Genomic DNA, 21,249 nt, shown 5'->3' with positions numbered 1-21,249 from the left:
TTACTAACTACATATGCACAGTGACACTTGCTGGCCTCCGTTAACATAACCTCAATTAAAATGAGTGAATGGAATGCACTGGAAATACATCACCAACACTTAAATGCCCCAAAACATTATATGCACTTAAAGGAACTGAGTTGTTATGACAACAATTCATTTTGAGTTAGTTTAATTAATGGAAATGACTTCAGTAACAATAACATTTTTCAAAGTTTGAGTTACATTAACTTAATTATTGTATTAAAATGGAGTGTTCTGTTTAACAGTGCAGTGGCTGAGCACAGCTATCCTGAAGGTTAGCTTTGATAACCACTTATTGGCTAATTGAAAAGTTAAATGTGATGAGGCTCAACCGATAAAACACCAACACATTCAGCAGAAGCTACCGGCAACCACTAACCGCTGACTTTTATATAATACCTTAATAGAGTATTGTCATTAGTTGGATGAATTGTATGTCATGTGGCACTGATTATTTGCTCCATTGTATAGAAAAATAGTCTGTATGATTTACGTAATTTTTTTATGCAGTTTGGTTCCATTTACCATTTAGATCCATATTGGACAACTCCAATACCGTTTTATGAAGATGCATCTATTATACGAGGAAGCTACACACTGCAAAAACTGTGCCTCTCAAAATAAATAAAATAATCTGAAATTTACCCAAATTTTCTTCTATTAAGCAAAAAAAAAAAATTGCCATTGGGGTAAGAAAAATTTAATTGATTAGAATTCTCAAGACTAGTAAAATGTTTACGCACTGAACAATCAAAAGGTGCCTTAAAACCAGACAGAATTCTTATTTTAAGATTAACCTCTGTCATAAAATAAGGAAAACAGTCTTGTGCCTTTGCTTGGATTATTTGAAATCCATTGCCTTTCCTTGTTACTGGTTAAATACAGCTTGATATTAGCTGGAAAACTTAAGAAAAAGTGAGATGGATTTGTAAAAAATGCCTCAAGATTATTTTTCTATTTGGACAAAAATTAAGTCAAATTTTCTTTAAACAAGTCTTTTTTTCACTTTCTTAGATATCAGTTTTCGCAGTGTACCATATGCACTTTGCCTGAACTATGTAGTTGCAGCATTGATTGAGAGCCATAACCAGTGCAGAGGAAATGTATATACTTTTTACATACCAATGCTAATTTTAAGTATGATGTCATATAAAACAAATAAATAATATTTTCACCTTGTTGAATGGAATATCATTCAGCTCATTAAACTATCCTTACAATTGCACTCATTAACATTCAATGTTTGTATATTACTATTTAAAAAGAGATTAAATTTTAATATGTTGATATGTGAACATAGAGGTTCCCTAAAGGTTTAGCATGCCAAGATCAGATGATGATCAAAATACACATAAATAAATGAAGAAATGAAATGAAACAGTAGTTTCCATTCAACGTGTAGTTTATTCACCAAAACTATTAAGCGCATAAGAAATATTAAGAAATAAACATGGAAAATAATTTTTAAAATCTGTTTAATGCATCTATTTTGGCTTGACATCCTGCTAATCCATCTCCTCGCGGTGATGTTTCTTACCTTCTCACACATGCCACTTTCATTTGTTGGATTAGTGTAAAAACTCCAACAGGAACAAACATGTTCGATTTTAGGCTTCACAAACATTTTTGACTGTTAAACTTCAACAAAATCTTAGCCAGCTTTAAGTTAGCAGAACTAAATTTAGTGGAAGCTAAATAATCTGCAAATGGTCTTCAGAGTTAGCAGAAAAAGCTAATTCGCTAATGACAAGACTAGTTTTGCTAATGAGCTGATTAGCTGAACTGTGGCCACCTCTGCTAATAAATTAGCTAAATTCAAACAGTTTGGGCAACTTATTACCTCAAAATGCTTTTTTTAGTAAACTCTTGCGATTCCACCTTCAAAACATATTGTGTTTACATCAGTTACACACAGTTAAATTGTGTTAAGTCAAGTTAAGTGAGCATAGTAGCATAATGTTGTAAAGATTTTAAGCATTTGCGCGGTGACTCACAGAAGCACAGGTACTGATCCGGTGACCTTCTAAATGGTATTTTCTTTCTATTTTGGTTTAATAAGGCAGAATCAGGCTTTGTATGTCCTGGAATTAATTCATGTGTCCAGTAGATTGGTTTTATTCAGCGGCACAGATTTTGGATCCCACGTGAGTCAGATTAATTCAGTTTTATTGCACAGTGGAGTGTGAGCTCCAGACATGGGGTCAAATACTTTTCATTGTATTTAAATACAAATACAAATACTTTAGATTTTCAAATTCCAAATACAAATACTTTGTACTTTTTCAAATACAAATATAAATACAAATACTTTATATTTTGAGTATTTCAAATACAAATACAAATACTTTCTATGAACTATAAACAACAAATCAACATAAAAACTGATAAACTGGTGAAAATTTATTGTGAAAATAGCATGACCAAATATTATTGATAAGTAAAGGATTGAATGTGTTATCACAAATTCACTATTATAATATCACAGGCATTAATCATACTATCACAATCTATATTCAGCACGGTGTCACAGAGATTCCCAAGTTTAAAAGTATTTGAAAAAGTATTTGGAAAAGTATTTGGAAATACTTGGGATCGGTGATGTATTTTAAATACAAATACAAATACTTTGAATTCAAAATCAGAAAATACAAATACTTTATATTTTGAGTATTTCAAATACAAATACAAACACTTTCTATGAACTATAAACAACAAATCAACACAAAAACTGAAAAACCGGTGAAAATTTATTGTGAAAATAGCATGACCAAATACTATTGATAAGTAAAGGATTGAATGTTTTATCACAAATTCACTATTATAATATCACAGGCAATAATCAAACTGTCACAATCTATATTTAACACGGTGTCACAGAGATTCCCAAGTTTGAAAAGTATTTGAAAAAGTATTTGTAAAAGTATTTGGAAATACTTGGGATCGGCGATGTATTTGAAATACAAATACAAATACTTTGAATTCAAAATCAGAAAATACAAATACAAATACTCCGAAAAATGTATTTAAGTATTTTCAAATACAAATACTTTTGTATTTGGCCCCATGTCTGGTGAGCTCCACAAACAGATAGGGGGCGACATTAGCAGAAAAATGTGCAGTGATTCAGATTGCAAAGCTGTTAATTTGACCTTCCGTCCCTCAACTTTGGGTCATGGTAGGACAAAAGGTGATCACTGATACAAGCGGTCTGAATGATTTTCCCTCTCGGGGGATGGTGGGGGGGGCATGAACTCACCCTTACAGATGACATGAAGAACCTCAACATCTTTCCATCCACCTGTCAGGAGACCTGCTTCTTTTCTTGATCCACTTTTCTTGTTCCCATTTATTTTTCAGGCTAGCTCAGTGTCTGTATCTCTTCTGACACTGAAACACACGCTGCTACCAGTTTACAAGCAATCAACGGCCATGATCCCCCGGGGCTGGTGCACTAACAAAGTGCCCTTGAAATCTAATAAAAAAAACTGTTAAATGAAAAGACTGAGGAGAGGCCTTTGGACTTCACACTCAGCAGGACGGTTAGCAGGAAATATACGGCACATACACAGTGCGCCCACCGCGGTCATTAGCGAGGGCTGATGACCTGAAACCATCTGTTTGGTGTTACGGTGAGAGTCTCATCTCTCTGCATGCCGGTGTCTATCAGAGCATGTACTACCGCCATACCTTATGTCACATTCAATATCCGCTAGATACCAAATTAGAAACGGGCCGCGGCTGTCTTAGCGTGCAGGGTGCAATGGTGAAAGGAGCAACTTTAGTGTTAAAAAATACACAGATGACGGCTCATGAATGGGAGGCATTTCTAAGCAGGTGATGTTGTGTGGGTGGAGACATGTGACATGTAAAAATAACAGAGTGGGGGTTTTTGTGTGTGTGTGTGTGTGTGTGTTTCTCAAAAAGTGTTTTCACACAGAAAGTGGTGCTGCTTATCTGAGTCTCGGGCACAGTGGTAGTAGACCAAGCAGTGTCATCACACTCTTTCCTATCCTTGCCCAAATCCTCTTACTCTTCCTGGGGGATCCCAAGGCATTCCCAGCCAGCTGGGTAACATAATCCCTCCAGTGTGTCCTTGGTCTTCCCCAGGGCCTCCTTCCAGTTCAGCGAGCCTAGATGACCTTCCTAGGGAGACAACTAGGGGCATCCTCACCAGTTAGGAGAGGTAATGGTCTAGTGGTTAAATGTTGGGCTTGAGACCAGAGGATCCTCGATTCAAATCCCAGCCTGGCCGGAAAATCACTAAGGCCCCTTGGGCAAGTTCTTTAATCCCCTAGTTGCTCCCGATGTGTAGTGAGCGCCTTGCATGGCAGCATTCTGACATTGGGGTGAATGTGAGGCACTGATGTGTAAAGCGCTTTGAGCGTCTGATGCAGATGGAAAATCGCTATAAAAATGCAGTCCATTGACCATTTTGTCCTGCAGAGCAGTTTTTGTAATGACACACAGCACCAGTGCGTGCTCCCAGACCCCTTTTGACTTGACTTAATTTGGCATGATCCTGTATTTCTCTGATCTTCGAAACAGTTATTGGCTTGGATTTCACAGCAGGTCAAATCAGGGTAACCAAAATTTTAAATGCTATCATTTCATGAAATCCACCCAGTCGTGGCTGCTCCAGGGTCGCAATCGGCACAGTGATAATAACATGAAAATTTCCAACTGGAAAGAACATTACACAGTCATCAAGCTCCTGTAGTGTGTCCCCTGATGTTACGTTTTGAGAAGTGCTGCTTCAGCCCCGGGTGAATAATTGTATTAATTTATTAATCTATTATGATGTATTTTTGATGTATTACTTTTAATTTATTTTAATTTTACCTGAACATTTTTCCAGTTCCTTGCTGGGCTGGTAATTCCTCTGAATTTTAAGGCATAAAGGATAAGAGTTTGGAAGTGATGAGATCATTATGAGGGTGAATAGCTGAAAAGGACACACATTTATCATTTTCCCTTAGGTTCTACTGTTGGAACTCTTTCTCTCTTACTCAGTCTTATATTGTCCCTCAGTTTAATTAATTAATTTATTTATTTGTTGGCTGACTTCTATGCCACTGTTTGTTTGTTCCGTTGTGTTGAGATATTTTAGTTCACTGATTAATCTATACTGTCTGTGCTTCACACATGTATATACGTATATGTATTAAATGGTAAAAGGGGTGGGTGTTTGGAAGCTTTTGCTTTTGCCTACACCCTTTTCAGTTGGACAAAACTGCGAAATTGTTTACAAGTTTTTTTGTTTTTGTTTTAGGAAATTTTTTGTTTAGTAGGTGTGTGCCGAATAAATGTATTCATTCATTCATTCATTATTACCAACTTATTTCACTTGTCTGTCCATTTTTTCCATTCTCTCCTTTATTGTTTTCAAACTAAATTTCTAATATTCCTCTTGCACAAACACAGAGTTGCTGATCATGATTTCCAGCATTGATATGACCCTTGCACTGATTGAGGGGTGGACACAATTATGAATTATGATCTCTCCAGTTTATCAAATCATATTTTCACTTGGGTTAGCGGAATATGTTGGATAGCCAGTTGATCTGGGATCTTTTCTGGGATTTCCAGTCAGATAGGATGAATTTAATATTCAGACCCTTGCCGTACCTGTGGCTTAAAGGACTTGTGATGGAGGAGAGCACTGCTCATCCTCAGTGGCGGCGCCGGGAAATTTTTGTTGGGTGAGCTGAGGTAAAAGTTGGAGGCGCTCCACAAAATGTCTTCGAAATGAACAATATATAGTAAATTGCTTTATAATTACCAAGGAATATGTTTTAGTCACCCATGCTCCTCTAAAATGTGGTATCAATGCCCACACACATCACTTAGAATGATTGCAAGCTCAGTAAACTTGCACATAGGTATACAAACTGAATTCATTGAAATAGTGCTCAAGACAATGCATGGAATCAACCTTACACAAATCGTCTATATCAAAGATTTATTGCCAATTTATCACCGAGGTCATAACCATTCGATAAAAGTACTTAAAAGATATAGCCTGAGAAACTTAGTTGTAAACAATATAAAAAAAAGTGATTCTTTATGAAGTTTGTGTACAATCTAGGCCAAATATCCTTTGATTTGTTTGTACACATGCTTTGTGATCCACAAACACAAATTTCTGATTTGTAACTTGTGTGGGGGTTTTTACAAGTAAATTTTTATTTGCAAAACTGAAAATTCTGTTTGTGAAGGGTGATTCGGCATTGGCAGATCACCGAGCACACACATTCATCACTTTGCCCAGTTACGCTATATTGAGACATTTTCAGCGCAAAACTGCAGTTGAGATCCACAAATATGTCAGTCACTATTCACATTATTGGCAGAATTATTGGGGGGGCTTAAACGCCCCCCCCCCCCCCCCCCCCCCGGGCCGCCACTGCTTATCCTCCACAGCTGAACACAATAAATCCACTTTAACCCACTTTAAAAAGGCTGAAGCAAATCAAACGTAACATACACTTTTTGTTGGAAACGTAGGACATCACGGAAGGTAAAAGTGCAAACAGATGTATTGCTGAGGTAACTATGTAGTGGTAGCTGACTGTTAAAAGCTGCTCATGGTGTGATTACTAATGTTATATATCTGTGTGTGCAGTGGTGAGAGTGGCTCTGGGAAATCAGAGGCGTGCAGACACATAGTGAGGCACCTGACAGCTCGCTCCAGTCCCAAAGGCTTCGCGCTGGAGCCCAGAATGAAACACGTGAGTCTGTGCACACTGTCAGTCTTCACAATATGACACACAAAACCCCAGTGGAGGAACATTTTGAGCAGTCGTTGGCCGGGACGTGATGATGCCTGAGACACTTGCAGTTTAACGGCAGTGTGGGGAATCTGGGATGCATCCTTATTGTTATCCATTTTGAAATGCTGTGAGAAATGTTTCTGCTTTATTTTTATTTATTCTTGTGGAAAACCGTTAATCTTTTTAATGCTTAATGGCATCATCTGAGCATTCAAATGGTCACCGAGGCCACACGATGGTGATTCTTTTAGAATCACCATCTCACCACCAATCACCACTATTTTAGAATTCATCATAGTACAGAAACAGCATTAGTGAAGGTTACAAATGATCTTCTTATGGCCTCGGACAGTGGACTCATCTCTGTGCTTGTTCTGTTAGACCTCAGTGCTGCTTTTGATACTGTTGACCATAAAATTTTATTACAGAGATTAGAGCATGCCATAGGTATTAAAGGCACTGCGCTGCGGTGGTTTGAATCATATTTGTCTAATAGATTACAATTTGTTCATGTAAATGGGGAATCTTCTTCACAGACTAAAGTTAATTATGGAGTTCCACAAGGTTCTGTGCTAGGACCAATTTTATTCACTTTATACATGCTTCCCTTAGGTAGTATTATTAGACGGTATTGCTTAAATTTTCATTGTTACGCAGATGATACCCAGCTTTATCTATCCATGAAACCAGAGGACACACACCAATTAGCTAAACTGCAGGATTGTCTTACAGACATAAAGACATGGATGACCTCTAATTTCCTGCTTTTAAACTCAGATAAAACTGAAGTTATTGTACTTGGCCCCACAAATCTTAGAAACATGGTGTCTAACCAGATCCTTACTCTGGATGGCATTACCCTGACCTCTAGTAATACTGTGAGAAATCTTGGAGTCATTTTTGATCAGGATATGTCATTCAAAGCGCATATTAAACAAATATGTAGGACTGCTTTTTTGCATTTACGCAATATCTCTAAAATCAGAAAGGTCTTGTCTCAGAGTGATGCTGAAAAACTAATTCATGCATTTATTTCCTCTAGGCTGGACTATTGTAATTCATTATTATCAGGTTGTCCTAAAAGTTCCCTAAAAAGCCTTCAGTTAATTCAAAATGCTGCAGCTAGAGTACTGACGGGGACTAGAAGGAGAGAGCATATCTCACCCATATTGGCCTCTCTTCATTGGCTTCCTGTTAATTCTAGAATAGAATTTAAAATTCTTCTTCTTACTTATAAGGTTTTGAATAATCAGGTCCCATCTTATCTTAGGGACCTCGTAGTACCATATCACCCCAATAGAGCACTTCGCTCTCAGACTGCAGGCTTACTTGTAGTTCCTAGGGTTTGTAAGAGTAGAATGGGAGGCAGAGCCTTCAGCTTTCAGGCTCCTCTCCTGTGGAACCAGCTCCCAATTCAGATCAGGGAGACAGACACCCTCTCTACTTTTAAGATTAGGCTTAAAACTTTCCTTTTTGCTAAAGCTTATAGTTCGGGCTGGATCAGGTGACCCTGAACCATCCCTTAGTTATGCTGCTATAGACGTAGACTGCTGGGGGGTTCCCATGATGCACTGTTTCTTTCTCTTTTTGCTCTGTATGCACCACTCTGCATTTAATCATTAGTGATTGATCTCTGCTCCCCTCCACAGCATGTCTTTTTCCTGGTTCTCTCCCTCAGCCCCAACCAGTCCCAGCAGAAGACTGCCCCTCCCTGAGCCTGGTTCTGCTGGAGGTTTCTTCCTGTTAAAAGGGAGTTTTTCCTTCCCACTGTAGCCAAGTGCATGCTCACAGGGGGTCGTTTTGACCGTTGGGGTTTTACATAATTATTGTATGGCCTTGCCTTACAATATAAAGTGCCTTGGGGCAACTGTTTGTTGTGATTTGGCGCTATATAAAAAAAAATGATTGATTGATTGATTCTTTTGGATGGAACATTTTGCAGAAGCTGGCTGCTTTGGACCCCAATAAGACAATCAAGAGTGAATGACAGAAAAGAAAAAACAACCCGCATCTACTTGGGAACAACCAGCAATTTTGTAATATTGACGTACTGCGTGTTTGTAAATGGAAAATATACATATAATTTAGGGAGAACAGAATGGTGGATGTTCTCTGGTTGAGACAGAGAGCGAAATCGGTCACCAGCATTGATTTTTGTTGCATTCCCAGCAGCTGCTGTGTTGACTATGACTTCTTTTTGGTGCTTGACAAGCAGCTCACCAGCGTGTATTCTGTCTCAAAAACAGATAACAGAGCAGCCTGGGAGTACAAGTGCTGTATACTGATGAAGTCATCTGTGTGCAGTCAATATCTGGGTCAATCCAGTCTCTGATCAGTCAAAAAACTAGATAATGGAGCTATACTGTCATCTAGTGGTTGGATAGTAAACAGTAGCAGAATTCCTGCTTGAATATTTATGGGATAGATGATTGGATTAACCCTGACCAGTTCATTCTGCACTGTGTTCTGTTCTGTACACCTGAGGTCCACATGGACTCCAACACTGATTGGACCTGTTTTGTATCGGCTCAAAATAGTTGCATATGCATAGATTTTTATGAAAGTCTTCCTTGATCCATCCATTTCCCATATCCACTTACTCCAATGAACAGTCACGGGGGGCTGGAGCCTATCCTAGCAGTCACAGGGTGTGAGGCAGGGTACACCCTGGACAGGACACCAGTCCAGGGCCACATGTAGACAAACTAATACATTCACACCTCCACATGATCACCTACAGGAATTTAAAGTATCCAATCCACCTGAGCTACATGTCTTTGGAAATGGGAGGAAGCCGGCCATCCAGAGGGAACTCACGCAAACATGGGGAGAACAAGCAAACTCCACACAGAAAAGCCCCAGATGGGACGTGATCCCATACTTCTTGCTGTGAGGCAACAGTGTTAAGCACTAAGCCACCGTCAGAGTCGGCATCATGGGGGGTCATTCATGGGCCATGCCCACTCAAATGAGTTACTGTGCTCCCCTTCAATCACTTCACTCATGGGCAGCACGGTGCTGCCCATATCTTCCTTGATGATAGTAAAAAATGAACATGAAAGTTGTAATCCCTTTCATTTTTTTTACTTACTGTACAACTGCTGTGTTGAACTCAAATAATGGATGCACATCCTTATGTATCCAATATGATCAAAATTGGCCTTTTCTCAAAAAAATTTGGGGTCAAAATTTAAAAATGCTCCAATCATGTTGAAAACTATACCACATTATTTGTCTGATCATAAAGATTCCAAAAAGGTATAGTTTGGATGATCTATGACTGAATGTTTTGGAGTTATGGGGTAAAAACGGCAAAAATAGTGACAAAAATCAGCTTCAGTTTGTACAGGGGTAAAAAGTTAAAGTTGCTCCAATTTTGGTAAAAAGTCATGCAAATTATTGGTTGAAATAAAAGGATTAATAAATGGAATAGTTTTGACTGTGCTGAATGTTTGGTCTCCAAAGTAAAGGTCAAACAAGGTTGACGTCCATTGGATTCTATGACATTTGACATATGTTATTGTTACCCCGTAACATGATAACTCAGCATAACAGATGGTGCAAAATGCTATTAACTCAACCAATATTTTGCTTTTTTTTTTTTTTTTTTTACCAACTTTAACTTTTGACCCCTGTACAAACTGAAACTGACCTTTGTCACAATTTTTGCCGTTTTTACCCCATAACTCCTGATCATTCATTCATAGATAGTCCAAACTATACCTTTTTGGAATTGTTATGATCAGACAAATAATGTGGTATAGTTTTTTTCAAGTATAGTATTTCAACATGATTAGACCATTTTTAAATTTTGACCCCTGTTTAATTCTTTATTGACCTCTGTAGCTTATTAGAGGTCAGCTCCAGGATGGCTCCATATCTGAAAATAAATATTAGTCAATTTAGAATATGTGTGTCAGATCCCATGCTTTTATCACAAAATTAACAATTTTTATGGAAATCTTGGCTAACCTGCACCACTATTGTACTATTTTTGGAAATGGAGTTCAGTCACTGGGAAAGACGCTGTAAAGCTCTCGTTTCACTCTTTGGGTTGACTTCATGTGCAGGTGAACTGTATTTTGGAGGGGTTTGGCCATGCAAGGACTCAGAGTAACAACAACTCAAGCCGCTTCATCAAACTCTTCACAATCCAGTACTGTGACAAGACGAAGACTCTGCTCAGAGGTAACGGACGGTTCTCTGGCTGTTGGTGTTTAATAGTACAGTGCTTCCTTATTTGTAAGAATGAGGCTAAAAACAGACAAAAACATCATTTACATCAAGCCTAAAACATCAATATGATGTTTTCTTCATACCTTCAATTAGACATTTTTGTCTTCTTCTATTTTTGTATTTTGATTATTGTCAGCCAGCAGGGGGCAGTAAAAGCCCATCAATTCATGGTCCGTGTGTTATTATTTCCAGCCCTCCTTACTTTTCACCTGACTTGACCCCAGATCTCTGAAGGCTTCTGGACAATGGGTTTAAGTTTTAAAATACTGATGTTATTGAAGTCTATTTGATGTTTCAGCTCGTGTGCACACCTACATGCTAGAGAAGTCTCGCCTGGTCCACCTGCCTCCACACCAACACAGCTTCAACATCTTCTACCTGATGGCTGAGGGCCTGTCGTCGGAGGAGAAGAGTGCACTTTACCTCAATAATGTCCTGGCTCATAGGTACGTGGTGGCTACGAGGGCCGCTGGTGCTTGTGGTACATCTGCAGCGGCACTTTGCTTGAAATTACATTTTCTGATTTGGAAGTAAAAATGCACATTCTAAAAAAAAGAAATGCTGTCTCAACGAGAAAAACTGATGTAACAATTTGCATTGTTTTAAGTTATTTCAACTTTTAACTGGGTTAATGCCACAAGACTTCTCTAGTTAAGTTGCGATAACTTTAGTTAAGTTGAAATATCTCCTGAATCTGCCTTTCTTTTTAGATCAGTACCCTTTTTTCTTTCGGTTGCTCCCGTTAGGGGTCGCCACACCAGATCATCCGTTTCCATCTCACCCTGTCTTCTGCATCTTTTTCTGTCACACCAAACACCTGCATGTCCTCCCTCAGCACATCCACAAACCCCCTCTTTTGCCTCCCTGTCCTCCTCCTGCCTGGTGGCTCCAGCCTCAGCATCCTTCTCCCTATATAACCTGGGTTCCATTTCTGCACATGTTCAAACATCACAGTCACTTCTCTGACTTTGTCTCCAAGCCATCTTACCTGCGCTGTCTCTCTGATAGGTTCATTCCTAATCCTCTTCATCCTCATCACTGCCAAATAAAATAGCAACATCTTCAGCTGTGCCACCTCCAGTTCTGCCTCCTGTTGTTTTGTTAGTACCATGTTGTCCAGCCCATGTTGTCCTACCATCTTATAAACTTTCCCTTTCACACTTGCAGATATTCTTCTGTCACAAATCACTCCTGCCACCTTTCTCTATCCACTCCACCCTGCCTGCACTCTCTTCTTCACCTCTCTGCCACACTCTCCATTACGTTGAATAGTTGATTGAAAGTATTTCAATTCATCTATGTTCACCACCTCTACTCCTTGTAAGTTCACTTCTCCACCGAGCTCCCCCATTCACACACATACTCTAAATGCGCTGACTGACTTTCATTCCCCTTCTCTCCGGAGCATAACTTCATCTCTCTAGGCTAGTCTTAACCTGCTTTCCACTCTCAATAAACATCGCAGTGTCATCTGTAAACATCATAATCCATGGAGACTCCTGTCTGATCTCATCCATCAACCTGTCAACATGTTTACTGCTGCAAACAAGAAAGGGTTCAGAGCCGATCCTTGATGTAATCCCACTTCTACCTTGAATGAATCTGTCATTCCTGCTGTGCATGTCACCGCTGTCACACTGTCTTTTTACATATCCCGGAGCACCCTCACAGACCCTTTAGCATTATGTTTTGTTTTTGCCTGGTGGGCACAATCACATTTTGCGGATTTAAAATCCCATTCTTGTTTTCTTCTCCCCCCTAAATATGCTTTTCTCACCACTTCCTCATCACAGTCTCAGTGTCATTCCAGAAGATGAATACTGTTATAACTGTATGTCATTCTGCATAAAGTGACCTCATAAATCGTCAAATATTTCAACACGTAAACAAAATTTTTGCTTAGCACACCATCGGGCATCATCTAACCCTCTTAATGTCATTTATTTCTGTGGTTTTAAGAAGTGTTTTTTTTCCTGGATGGTCTATCTTTGTGTCTTTAATCTAGGTACCTCAGTAGAGAACATCCAGGTGAGAACCCTCCAGTAGCTACAACCTCTACCCAGAGCAGGGAACACATCACTGCTCTCAAACAAGCTCTGCGAGCCTTAGGATTCAACAAACAGGTACTGAGCAGCAACATACAGTTTGTGATTGGTTCATTGTAAAGTGTTGTCCGCTCCTTACTTAACTGATAATCAAAATCTGAACATGTTCCAGTTGACTTCTTCTGAGGTCCTTTTTTCTTGAATAATGTCTTATCATAACTTGGGGCAACCATTTCTTCATGTAGTGACACTATTTTCTGGGTTGCCGCAGTGCAGAATGAGGGGTCTTCAACTGGCTCAAAATGGTGCTGCCAGACTTTTGACACAAAGCAGAAAGTTTGACCACATTACTCCCATTTTGGCATCACTTCATTGGCTTCCTGTCTCTGTGAGATCAGATTTTAAGGTCCTGCTGACTACAACAGACAGATGTTTACTTTAGAGATAATGGGGTTGACTGGTTGTCTACCTAAGTGGTTGCCATAGAGGATATAAGTTGTTTCAAGAGTGGGGTAGATGTGGTGACATTTTTCTTGGCCTGCCACTTCAGGCCTTAACTAGTACTGTGCTTGTGGTCTTCCATTACCTCACTATGTTCCTCACAGTGGAAACTGACAGCTGAAATCTCTGAGATAGCTTTTTGTATCCTTCCCCTAAACCATGATGTTGAACAATCTTTGTTTTCAGGTCATTTGAGAGTTGTTTAGAGGCTCCCATGTTACCACTCATTAGAAGAGATGCAAAGAGGGGAAACATTTGCAAATGGCCACGTTAAATACCCTTTCTCATGATTGGATTCACCTGTGTAAGGAGGTCCAGGGTCAATGAGCTTACCAAACTAATTTTGTGTTCCAATAATTAGTGCTAAATGTATTCAAATCAATAAAATGACAAGGGTGTCCAGAATTATGCACCTGCCCATTTTTGTTGAAATAATTATTGCCCACTTTCTGTAAATATTAGAAACGTCATTTCACTTCTCAAATCTGTGTGTTCGTCTGCTATATGATATATTTAACTTAAATTTCTGATCAGGACAACCAATGATTTATAAAGAAAAATCATGAAAATTATCAGGGGTGCCCAAACTTTTGCATACAACTGTATATATAATTGGAAATCACAAAAATATTCTGTTAAAGGTTTTAGCATTTTTATCACAGATTAATGATACAGAATTCTGCATTGGAAACACTGTTCGCATTTTCCAAATTCAGGCATGGTTGCATTTGGAGGAGCTTCAGAAAGCACCACACTTGATGGATGAAGGTACTACATCTAAATCAAGATGCAGCCTGCTTTTTTTTCTTTGTGTGTGATAATCTGTGACGATACAGGCCGTCCTGCACCACACTGCTAACGCACAGTGCAGCTGTGTTCCCAGGACTTAGTCACATTCTATTCTTAGGTTCCCAGCCAGCATCTATCAGCAGTCAGGGACCACGACTGCACTTTTTAATCCAGCAGTAGTCAATACATGCAGGTGATTCCCATAAAATCAGGGAGGGCAGAAGCACAGGAATAGAGCGATAGATAATGGTATTACTGGAGTGTGTCCACTTGACCATATGCAGGCAAAGTGGTAGAAGAAGAAGTGGTGTAGGACAAACACCTATGGTCTTATCGCTCATCGGGTGAGAACTCCCAGTACAGACCCAAAGGTCACTCATCATTAATGCTCCCAGTCGCTCCTTTTTTCCTTTGCTTTCTCCTGCCTTTGGTGGGAGACTCTCTGCGTATAGAGTGTCAGGCTGAGACCACCGACTGTGTTTATCAGGCAGATATCAGCTCCAATATCCTGACAGAGTGCACACGCAGACGTGTGCACAGACACACTGGCACTCACGCTCAAACATCCGCTTGTTAGACATTCAGACCGATGGCTAATGGGGGGTGCGGGGGGGGGGTTCCATTAAGCGTCCTCTACTCAAGGGCAAAACAGCAGGAAAAGGAGGAGAAAGTGATGGAGCATGAATGGAAGCAAGCGAAAGGAACCTCTCTAAGGCACATCTGTGCAATAATCATGCTGTTTAATCAGCGTCAAGATGTGCCACAACATCAAGGTGGTGAACTAACTTAGAAAAAGTGAAGGACCCACAAACACAGAGTTTGGTCTATTTAGGGTCGCCATGCAAACCCCCCACATCTTGACAAACCAAGGCTTTTTTTAAACTTTAGGGTGTCTAGAACATGAGATGAAATTGTAACCATGACAAAACTGGGATGTAGTATTTGTAGTTATATGCATATACCCCACACTACAGTATGGTTCAACTTTCCAGCCAATAAATATAAGGAGTACACAGCCTTTTTCTGCTGTTGTTTCTTTGCTATTTAAGGCACATGTTTAACAAAGATACCACAAGAGCTTTCGTATAATAAAATATAAGGCAATGCTAAAATACCCTCAGTCGTATGAGCATTGTGTTATTTGTAATTTCTAGATGTTTAGTTAATTATTACGATCCTATTGTCTTACGTCCAATTTGTACATGTTCAAATCCAATAATTATTTGTTCATTTTGTGCAAATCAAGGAATATTTGTAAATTACCCTGTGTGCATTTGCAGATATTAATATTATGAGACAAATTTAACTCCATAGAAAGTTAGCGTATAGTTAGCAAAAGTTAGCATGCAAGCTAAGTCTTGTAAATGACACCAGAGGTGTTATAAGGATACAAGAACAGTGTTTTCAGTTTTAGAAGTGTTTATTTCTTGCTTGCTTTTACATAATATACCAGAAACGAAGCAGTTAGCAAGTCTCTGAACTAGGAAGTGACATCACCATGTTATCCTCCCACATCTTGACAAACCAAGGCTTTTTTGAAACTTTAGGGTGTCTAGAACATGAGATGAAATTGTAACCATGAAAAAACTGGGATGTAGTATTTGTAGTTATATACATATATCTGACAGTACCCACACTACAGTATGGTTCAACTTTCCAGCCAATAAATATAAGGAGTATACAGCCTTTTTCTGCTGTTGTTTCTTTGCTATTTAAGACACATGTTTAACAAAGATACCACAAGAATGCAGATTTAAAGAGTTTTTGTATAATAAAATATAAGGCCATGCTAAAATACCCACGGCCGTATGAGCATTGTGTTATTTATAATTTCTAGATGTTTAGTTAATTATTACGATCCTATTGTCTTACGTCCAATTTGTACATGTTCAAATCCAATAATTATTTGTTCATGTTGTGCAAATCAAGGAATATTTGTAGATCACCCTGTGTGCATTTGCAGATATTAATATTAGGAGACAAATTTAACTCCATAGAAAGTTAGCTTATAGTTAGCAAAAGTTAGCATGGAAGCTAACGTACACAAAATGTCTTGTAAATGACACCAGAGGTGTTATCAGGTTACAAGAACAGTGTTTTCAGTTTTAGAAGTGTTTATTTCTTGCTTGGTTTTACATAATATACCAGAAACGAAGCAGTTAGCACGTCGCTAAACTAGGAAGTGACGTCACCATGCTAACCTCCGTAAAATGTCTTATAAATAAGTTCAGAGGTCTTAATAGGTTCCAAAAACAGCAATTTCAGTTTTAGAAGTGCTTACCTCTCGCTAGCTTTTACATAATATATGAGAAACCTGTATATAAACACACAAAACAAAGCAGTTTTGACGGACGCCAGGTCGTCGCAATACCCATTGGCCATATGTTGGCCTCGGGTAATAACACATTGGTATGCAAGTACAACATTACTACTACATCATTAGTACTACATCTACTACTACATTATCAGTTACAATTACATTTCATATTCTAGAGACCCAAAGGCTTTCAAAAAATGGATGGATGGATGGATGGATGGATGGATGGATGGATTTATTGATGCACCCAAACATTTCTGACAGAACTACGATTGAATCAACACTTTGATTCAAGCTCTAAAAAATATTTGCTTAAAATATATGCAGTTAGCAGTTTAGCCTATTCTAGACATCCTTATTTTAAGCAAACTGTTTGTCTCCTTGCCATTTTTCTCCTCCAGGATGTTGACTCAGTGTTTACATTGCTGTCTGCTGTGCTCCATATTGGGGATCTAAGATTCGCGGCGGTGACAGACGCTGACACAGCCTTCCCTTCAGACCTGCAAATGCTAGAGAGAGGTCAGCACTCCTGTCACATGACCACTGTCATTGCGCCACCCTGTGTGGAGGCGGCCTGCTGAGTGGGTGAATTGTTGTTGAGCTTGTCTCCTGCACTCCTCCCTGGCACGCTTGTTGTTTCTCCCTGTGAGTTTTGCTTGGCAGCACACTATCCTTAGATAAAATCCAGTCACCTGTTAGGTAAGTCCTATGTTCTGCCAAAACATTACCACGATGACGAGCGCTTCCTGCTGTTCCCGCACATGCACACTCATGCACAGATCAGTGTTTTCTCTGTCTCACTCTGTCGTTGCGTAATAGGACATGTGCTTCCGTGACCCCTTGACCCATATGAAATGATAAACAAATGACATCAGCGTGAAAGTGAGAAAGAGCTAGTCATTGTTGGGGAGATGTGGCATCACAGTGACATCAGCAGAGGGAGTCTGGGTTTCTCTCGTCAGTTTGTGTTGCTTGTTTATGAATTGTCACCAAAAATCTATGGATGACTCACTGCTGCCAGCACATTTGATTGATTTCAGAAGCGCTGTGACAAAGTGCAGCGCGTGGTGCTGGCAGTGTGATAGCACTGTCAGACAGAGCACATCACACTGGGTTCTGGGATTTTGTCAGCAATACGTTTCTGAGGTCCTCAGAGTGACTATTTCAATGCCTGACTTTCAGGTCTGGGAATCTAAAGTAATGATTAAAAAAATTTCTTTATGAATACGGTGCACCCAGAAAATATTCACGGCGCTTCACTTTCTCCACATTTTATGTTACAGCATTATTCTAGAATGGAGCAAATTCATTTTTTACTTCAAAATTCCACACACAATACCCCATAATGACAATGTGAAAAAAGTTTATAGTTTGTTGTTGTTGTTGTTTAGATTTTTTCAAATTTATTAAGAATTTAAAAAAACTAACAAAAATCACAGCCTCCAAGAACCCGATGGTCACTCTGTCAGAGCTCCAACATTCCTCTGTGAAGAGAGGAGAACCTTCCAGAAGGACAATCATCTCTGCAGCAATCCACCAATCAGGCCTGTATGGCAGAGTGGCCAGATGGAAGTCACTCCTTAGTAAAAGGCACATGGCAGCCCACCTGGGGTTTGACAAAAGCCACCGGAAGGACTTTCAGACCATGAGAAACAAAATTCTCTGGTCTATTGAGACAAAGATTGTACTCTTCGGGGTGAATACCAGGTGACATGTTTGGAGGAAACCAGGCACCATCCCTACAGTGAAGCATGGTGGTGGCAGCATCATGCTGTGGGCATGTTTTTCAGTGGCAGGAACTGAGAGACTAGTCAGGATTGAGGGAAAGATGAATGCAGCAATGTACAGAGACATCCTGGATGAAAACCTGCTCCAGAGCGCTCTTGACCTCAGACTGGGGTGACAGTCCATCTTTCAGCAGGACAATGACCCTAAGCACACAGCCAAGATATCAAAGAAGTGACTTCAGGACAACTCTGTGAATGTCCTTGAGTGACACAGCCAGAGCCCAGACCTGAATCTGACTGAGCATCTCTGGAGCGATCTGACAATGGCTGTGCACCGATGCACAGGGTGTGAATGCTTATGTACATGTGATTTCTTAGTTTTTTAATAGTAAGTCCCTTAGGCTGCTCCCTTGTTTGCACTTGGGGTCGCCAGAGCAAATCCAAGGTGGATCTGCATGTTGAATTGGCACAGGTTTTACGCCAGATGCCCTTCCTGACACAACTCTACATTAGATGGTGAAATGTGGCAGGGGTGAAGTTTGAACTGGGACCCTTCTGCACTAAAAATAACCACTTGGCCACCACCCTTGCCCATTTTTTTTATTTTATTTTATTTTTAATGAATTTGCAAAAACTTAAAAAAAAATACTTTTTTCATGTTGTCATTATAGGGTGTTGTGAGAAGAATTTTGAGGGGGAAAATGGATTTACTTCATTTTGAAATAATGCTGTAATGTAAAATTTTGGAAAAGTGAAGCACTGTGAATACTTTCCAGATGCACAGCAGTTGTGTACATAAAACACATTTGTGCACGCTGAGCTCACAGTTCAAATTATCATATTGTTCTGAATATAAGATAACCTTGAGTATAACACTTTTCAAGGCATATTTTTTGGGAAAAAATTCCTTCTGAAGACAAAGTTTTTCTGTATATATAAAGAAAATGCTTTTATGTGGAAATAATAATAATAAAAGCACATTTTACAGGTAGTCCCTCATTTTGTTTTATCACCACATACTGATATGTACTGCTGCTTTTTGAACCACCATCAGGTTTTTCATATGTTTGCATTTTTAAGATGGTCTTTTCAATAGAAGATATGCATCTTCTAATCTTACACTCTATTCCTCTATTTCCTGGTTGCTTGAGAGTTGCTTGATGACTCTGCTACATTTGTCAGTGTGAGCTTAAAACATAGCTTCTCTTTTGTTTCTTCTCGTTTGTTAATGTTAACGTTTGCATATTTTGACTGGGACTGTTTTCAGAAGAATTGCCATGTCACACCATCATGCAAATGGAACTGACAGGCACCCTCATTTAATGGGTATTTGTCACAACCAACTGTTGCAAATGTATATGATATGTAAAAGTCTAGATCCTGATATAAGATAATCCTGTATTTCAGATGTATATTTTTAAAAAAGCTATTGGAGATAAAATTATAACCATTCTCTTTAAGTATCACATGACGAAGTAAGTCCTATGTTGCCTCCGGTGCTTATCTCCGATTTCTGTAGGATGAAGTAGCTGGGAGTTTATAAGTGTCCCTAGATGGGACGTCGGCCAAGAACATGGGTAGAATGAGCGACATTTAAACTCAGCTTGACATAATGATAGGCCAGCTCCACTGAACTACTTGCTCTACATAAACGTCACACAGATTTTTTTAATTTTCTGTGTGAAGACTGCAGTAGCCACCATCATTTGTCAACATTTCCGTTCCTTCACAACCTAACCTAAGCTAAGCTGCAATGTTTAGTTTTGGCATGACTATACAATCTAACTATTTTTTGCTTGGGTCTTCCTCTCTTCTTATTTCCTGGTAGTTCCATGTGTGCTTGTTTTTAGTGCACGTAATATATCAGTTGAAGGTTAGGAATCAGGCTTTTAACTCAGCCACATGGGGTGTGCAACCAGTGCATTCTGAGTGCCAGTCCCAAGCCCGGGTGAATGAGGAGGGAAGGAAAATCAGGAAGGGCGTCCACTATAAATTTTGTCAAATCTCAGCCACATTGGCTACACAAGCCAGTACATTCGGAGTATCAAACCCAAGCCCAAATTAATGAGTAGAGTTGTGTCAGGATGCACATCCAATGTAAATTTTTCCAAAACATACGCATAGATCACAAATTGAATTTCCATACAGGATTAGCCGAGGCCCTGGTTAACAATGACCGCCACTGGTGCTTTTGTCCAACAGGGTGTTGGATGAATTTGGTCTACTGTTGGATGAAGAAGAAAAAGAGACAGAGAATGTGTCCAAAGGCAACAGGAGAGGAGGAAATTTAGCATTGTGGAAGTGAGAGTCAGCTGTAGATGGTGAAGAAGAAAGGGCCAGAAGGAGTTTCATTGTGTTTTTGTGGGTTTAGAGAAGGTGCCAGTAGAAGAATTGTGGTATGTCCACTGCATTAATCCTGTCTTCACCTCACTTTTCATCTGTTTCAGCTGCTGGATTGCTGCAGGTGTGTCCTAATGACTTAAGCTCCGCCCTCACCTGTGATATTCAGTATTTCAAAGGTACCATTTTGCTAACCCTTTCTAACTAAGGCTAAACTTTACCATAATAATATGCAGAAGGACAAAATCCACAGAACTATCTTTGGCAGTTCCAACGTTACTCATGTTATTACTCTGTCGGCTATAGTACATGGTTGTTTTACTGTTCTGTGAAGTTGAGTAACTCTAATTTGAGTAAAGCCAGATTTGCCCTGTTTGTGATCATGACTGACTCTGGCAGTGCTGTTCTCCTTGTTTGCTCAGTGTGAATGCAACTCTAGTGTTGATCATCCAGCCCCTTTATCTAAAACAACCCTCTAAAAAGAGGGTCTGGATCCAGTC

At 39.4% G+C, this 21,249-nt stretch overlaps 1 protein-coding gene across 4 annotated transcripts in view; it reads left to right on the top strand.

The window, feature by feature from the left end:
- The window catches only part of myo16 (myosin XVI), a 236,115-nt gene that overhangs the window by 122,839 nt on the left and 92,027 nt on the right, over positions 1 to 21,249 (top strand). For all 4 annotated transcript variants that reach the window (XR_004564741.1, XM_034185981.1, XM_034185980.1 and 1 more), the window contains exons 14-19: positions 6,647 to 6,752; positions 10,865 to 10,982; positions 11,329 to 11,476; positions 13,036 to 13,153; positions 17,084 to 17,201; positions 20,857 to 20,928. Coding sequence is in view for 3 of the 4 variants with exons in the window: in XM_034185981.1 (XP_034041872.1) it covers positions 6,647 to 6,752; positions 10,865 to 10,982; positions 11,329 to 11,476; positions 13,036 to 13,153; positions 17,084 to 17,201; positions 20,857 to 20,928 (680 nt within the window). In the remaining variant the exon portion in view is untranslated. The remainder of the gene's footprint in view (positions 1 to 6,646; positions 6,753 to 10,864; positions 10,983 to 11,328; positions 11,477 to 13,035; positions 13,154 to 17,083; positions 17,202 to 20,856; positions 20,929 to 21,249) is intronic.

This window comes from Thalassophryne amazonica, chromosome 14 (genome assembly GCF_902500255.1).
Source record: "Thalassophryne amazonica chromosome 14, fThaAma1.1, whole genome shotgun sequence".
Classification (NCBI taxonomy): domain Eukaryota; kingdom Metazoa; phylum Chordata; class Actinopteri; order Batrachoidiformes; family Batrachoididae; genus Thalassophryne; species Thalassophryne amazonica.
The sequence above is the reverse complement of the archived record's forward strand: the minus strand, read 5'-3'. Positions and strand labels throughout refer to the sequence as shown.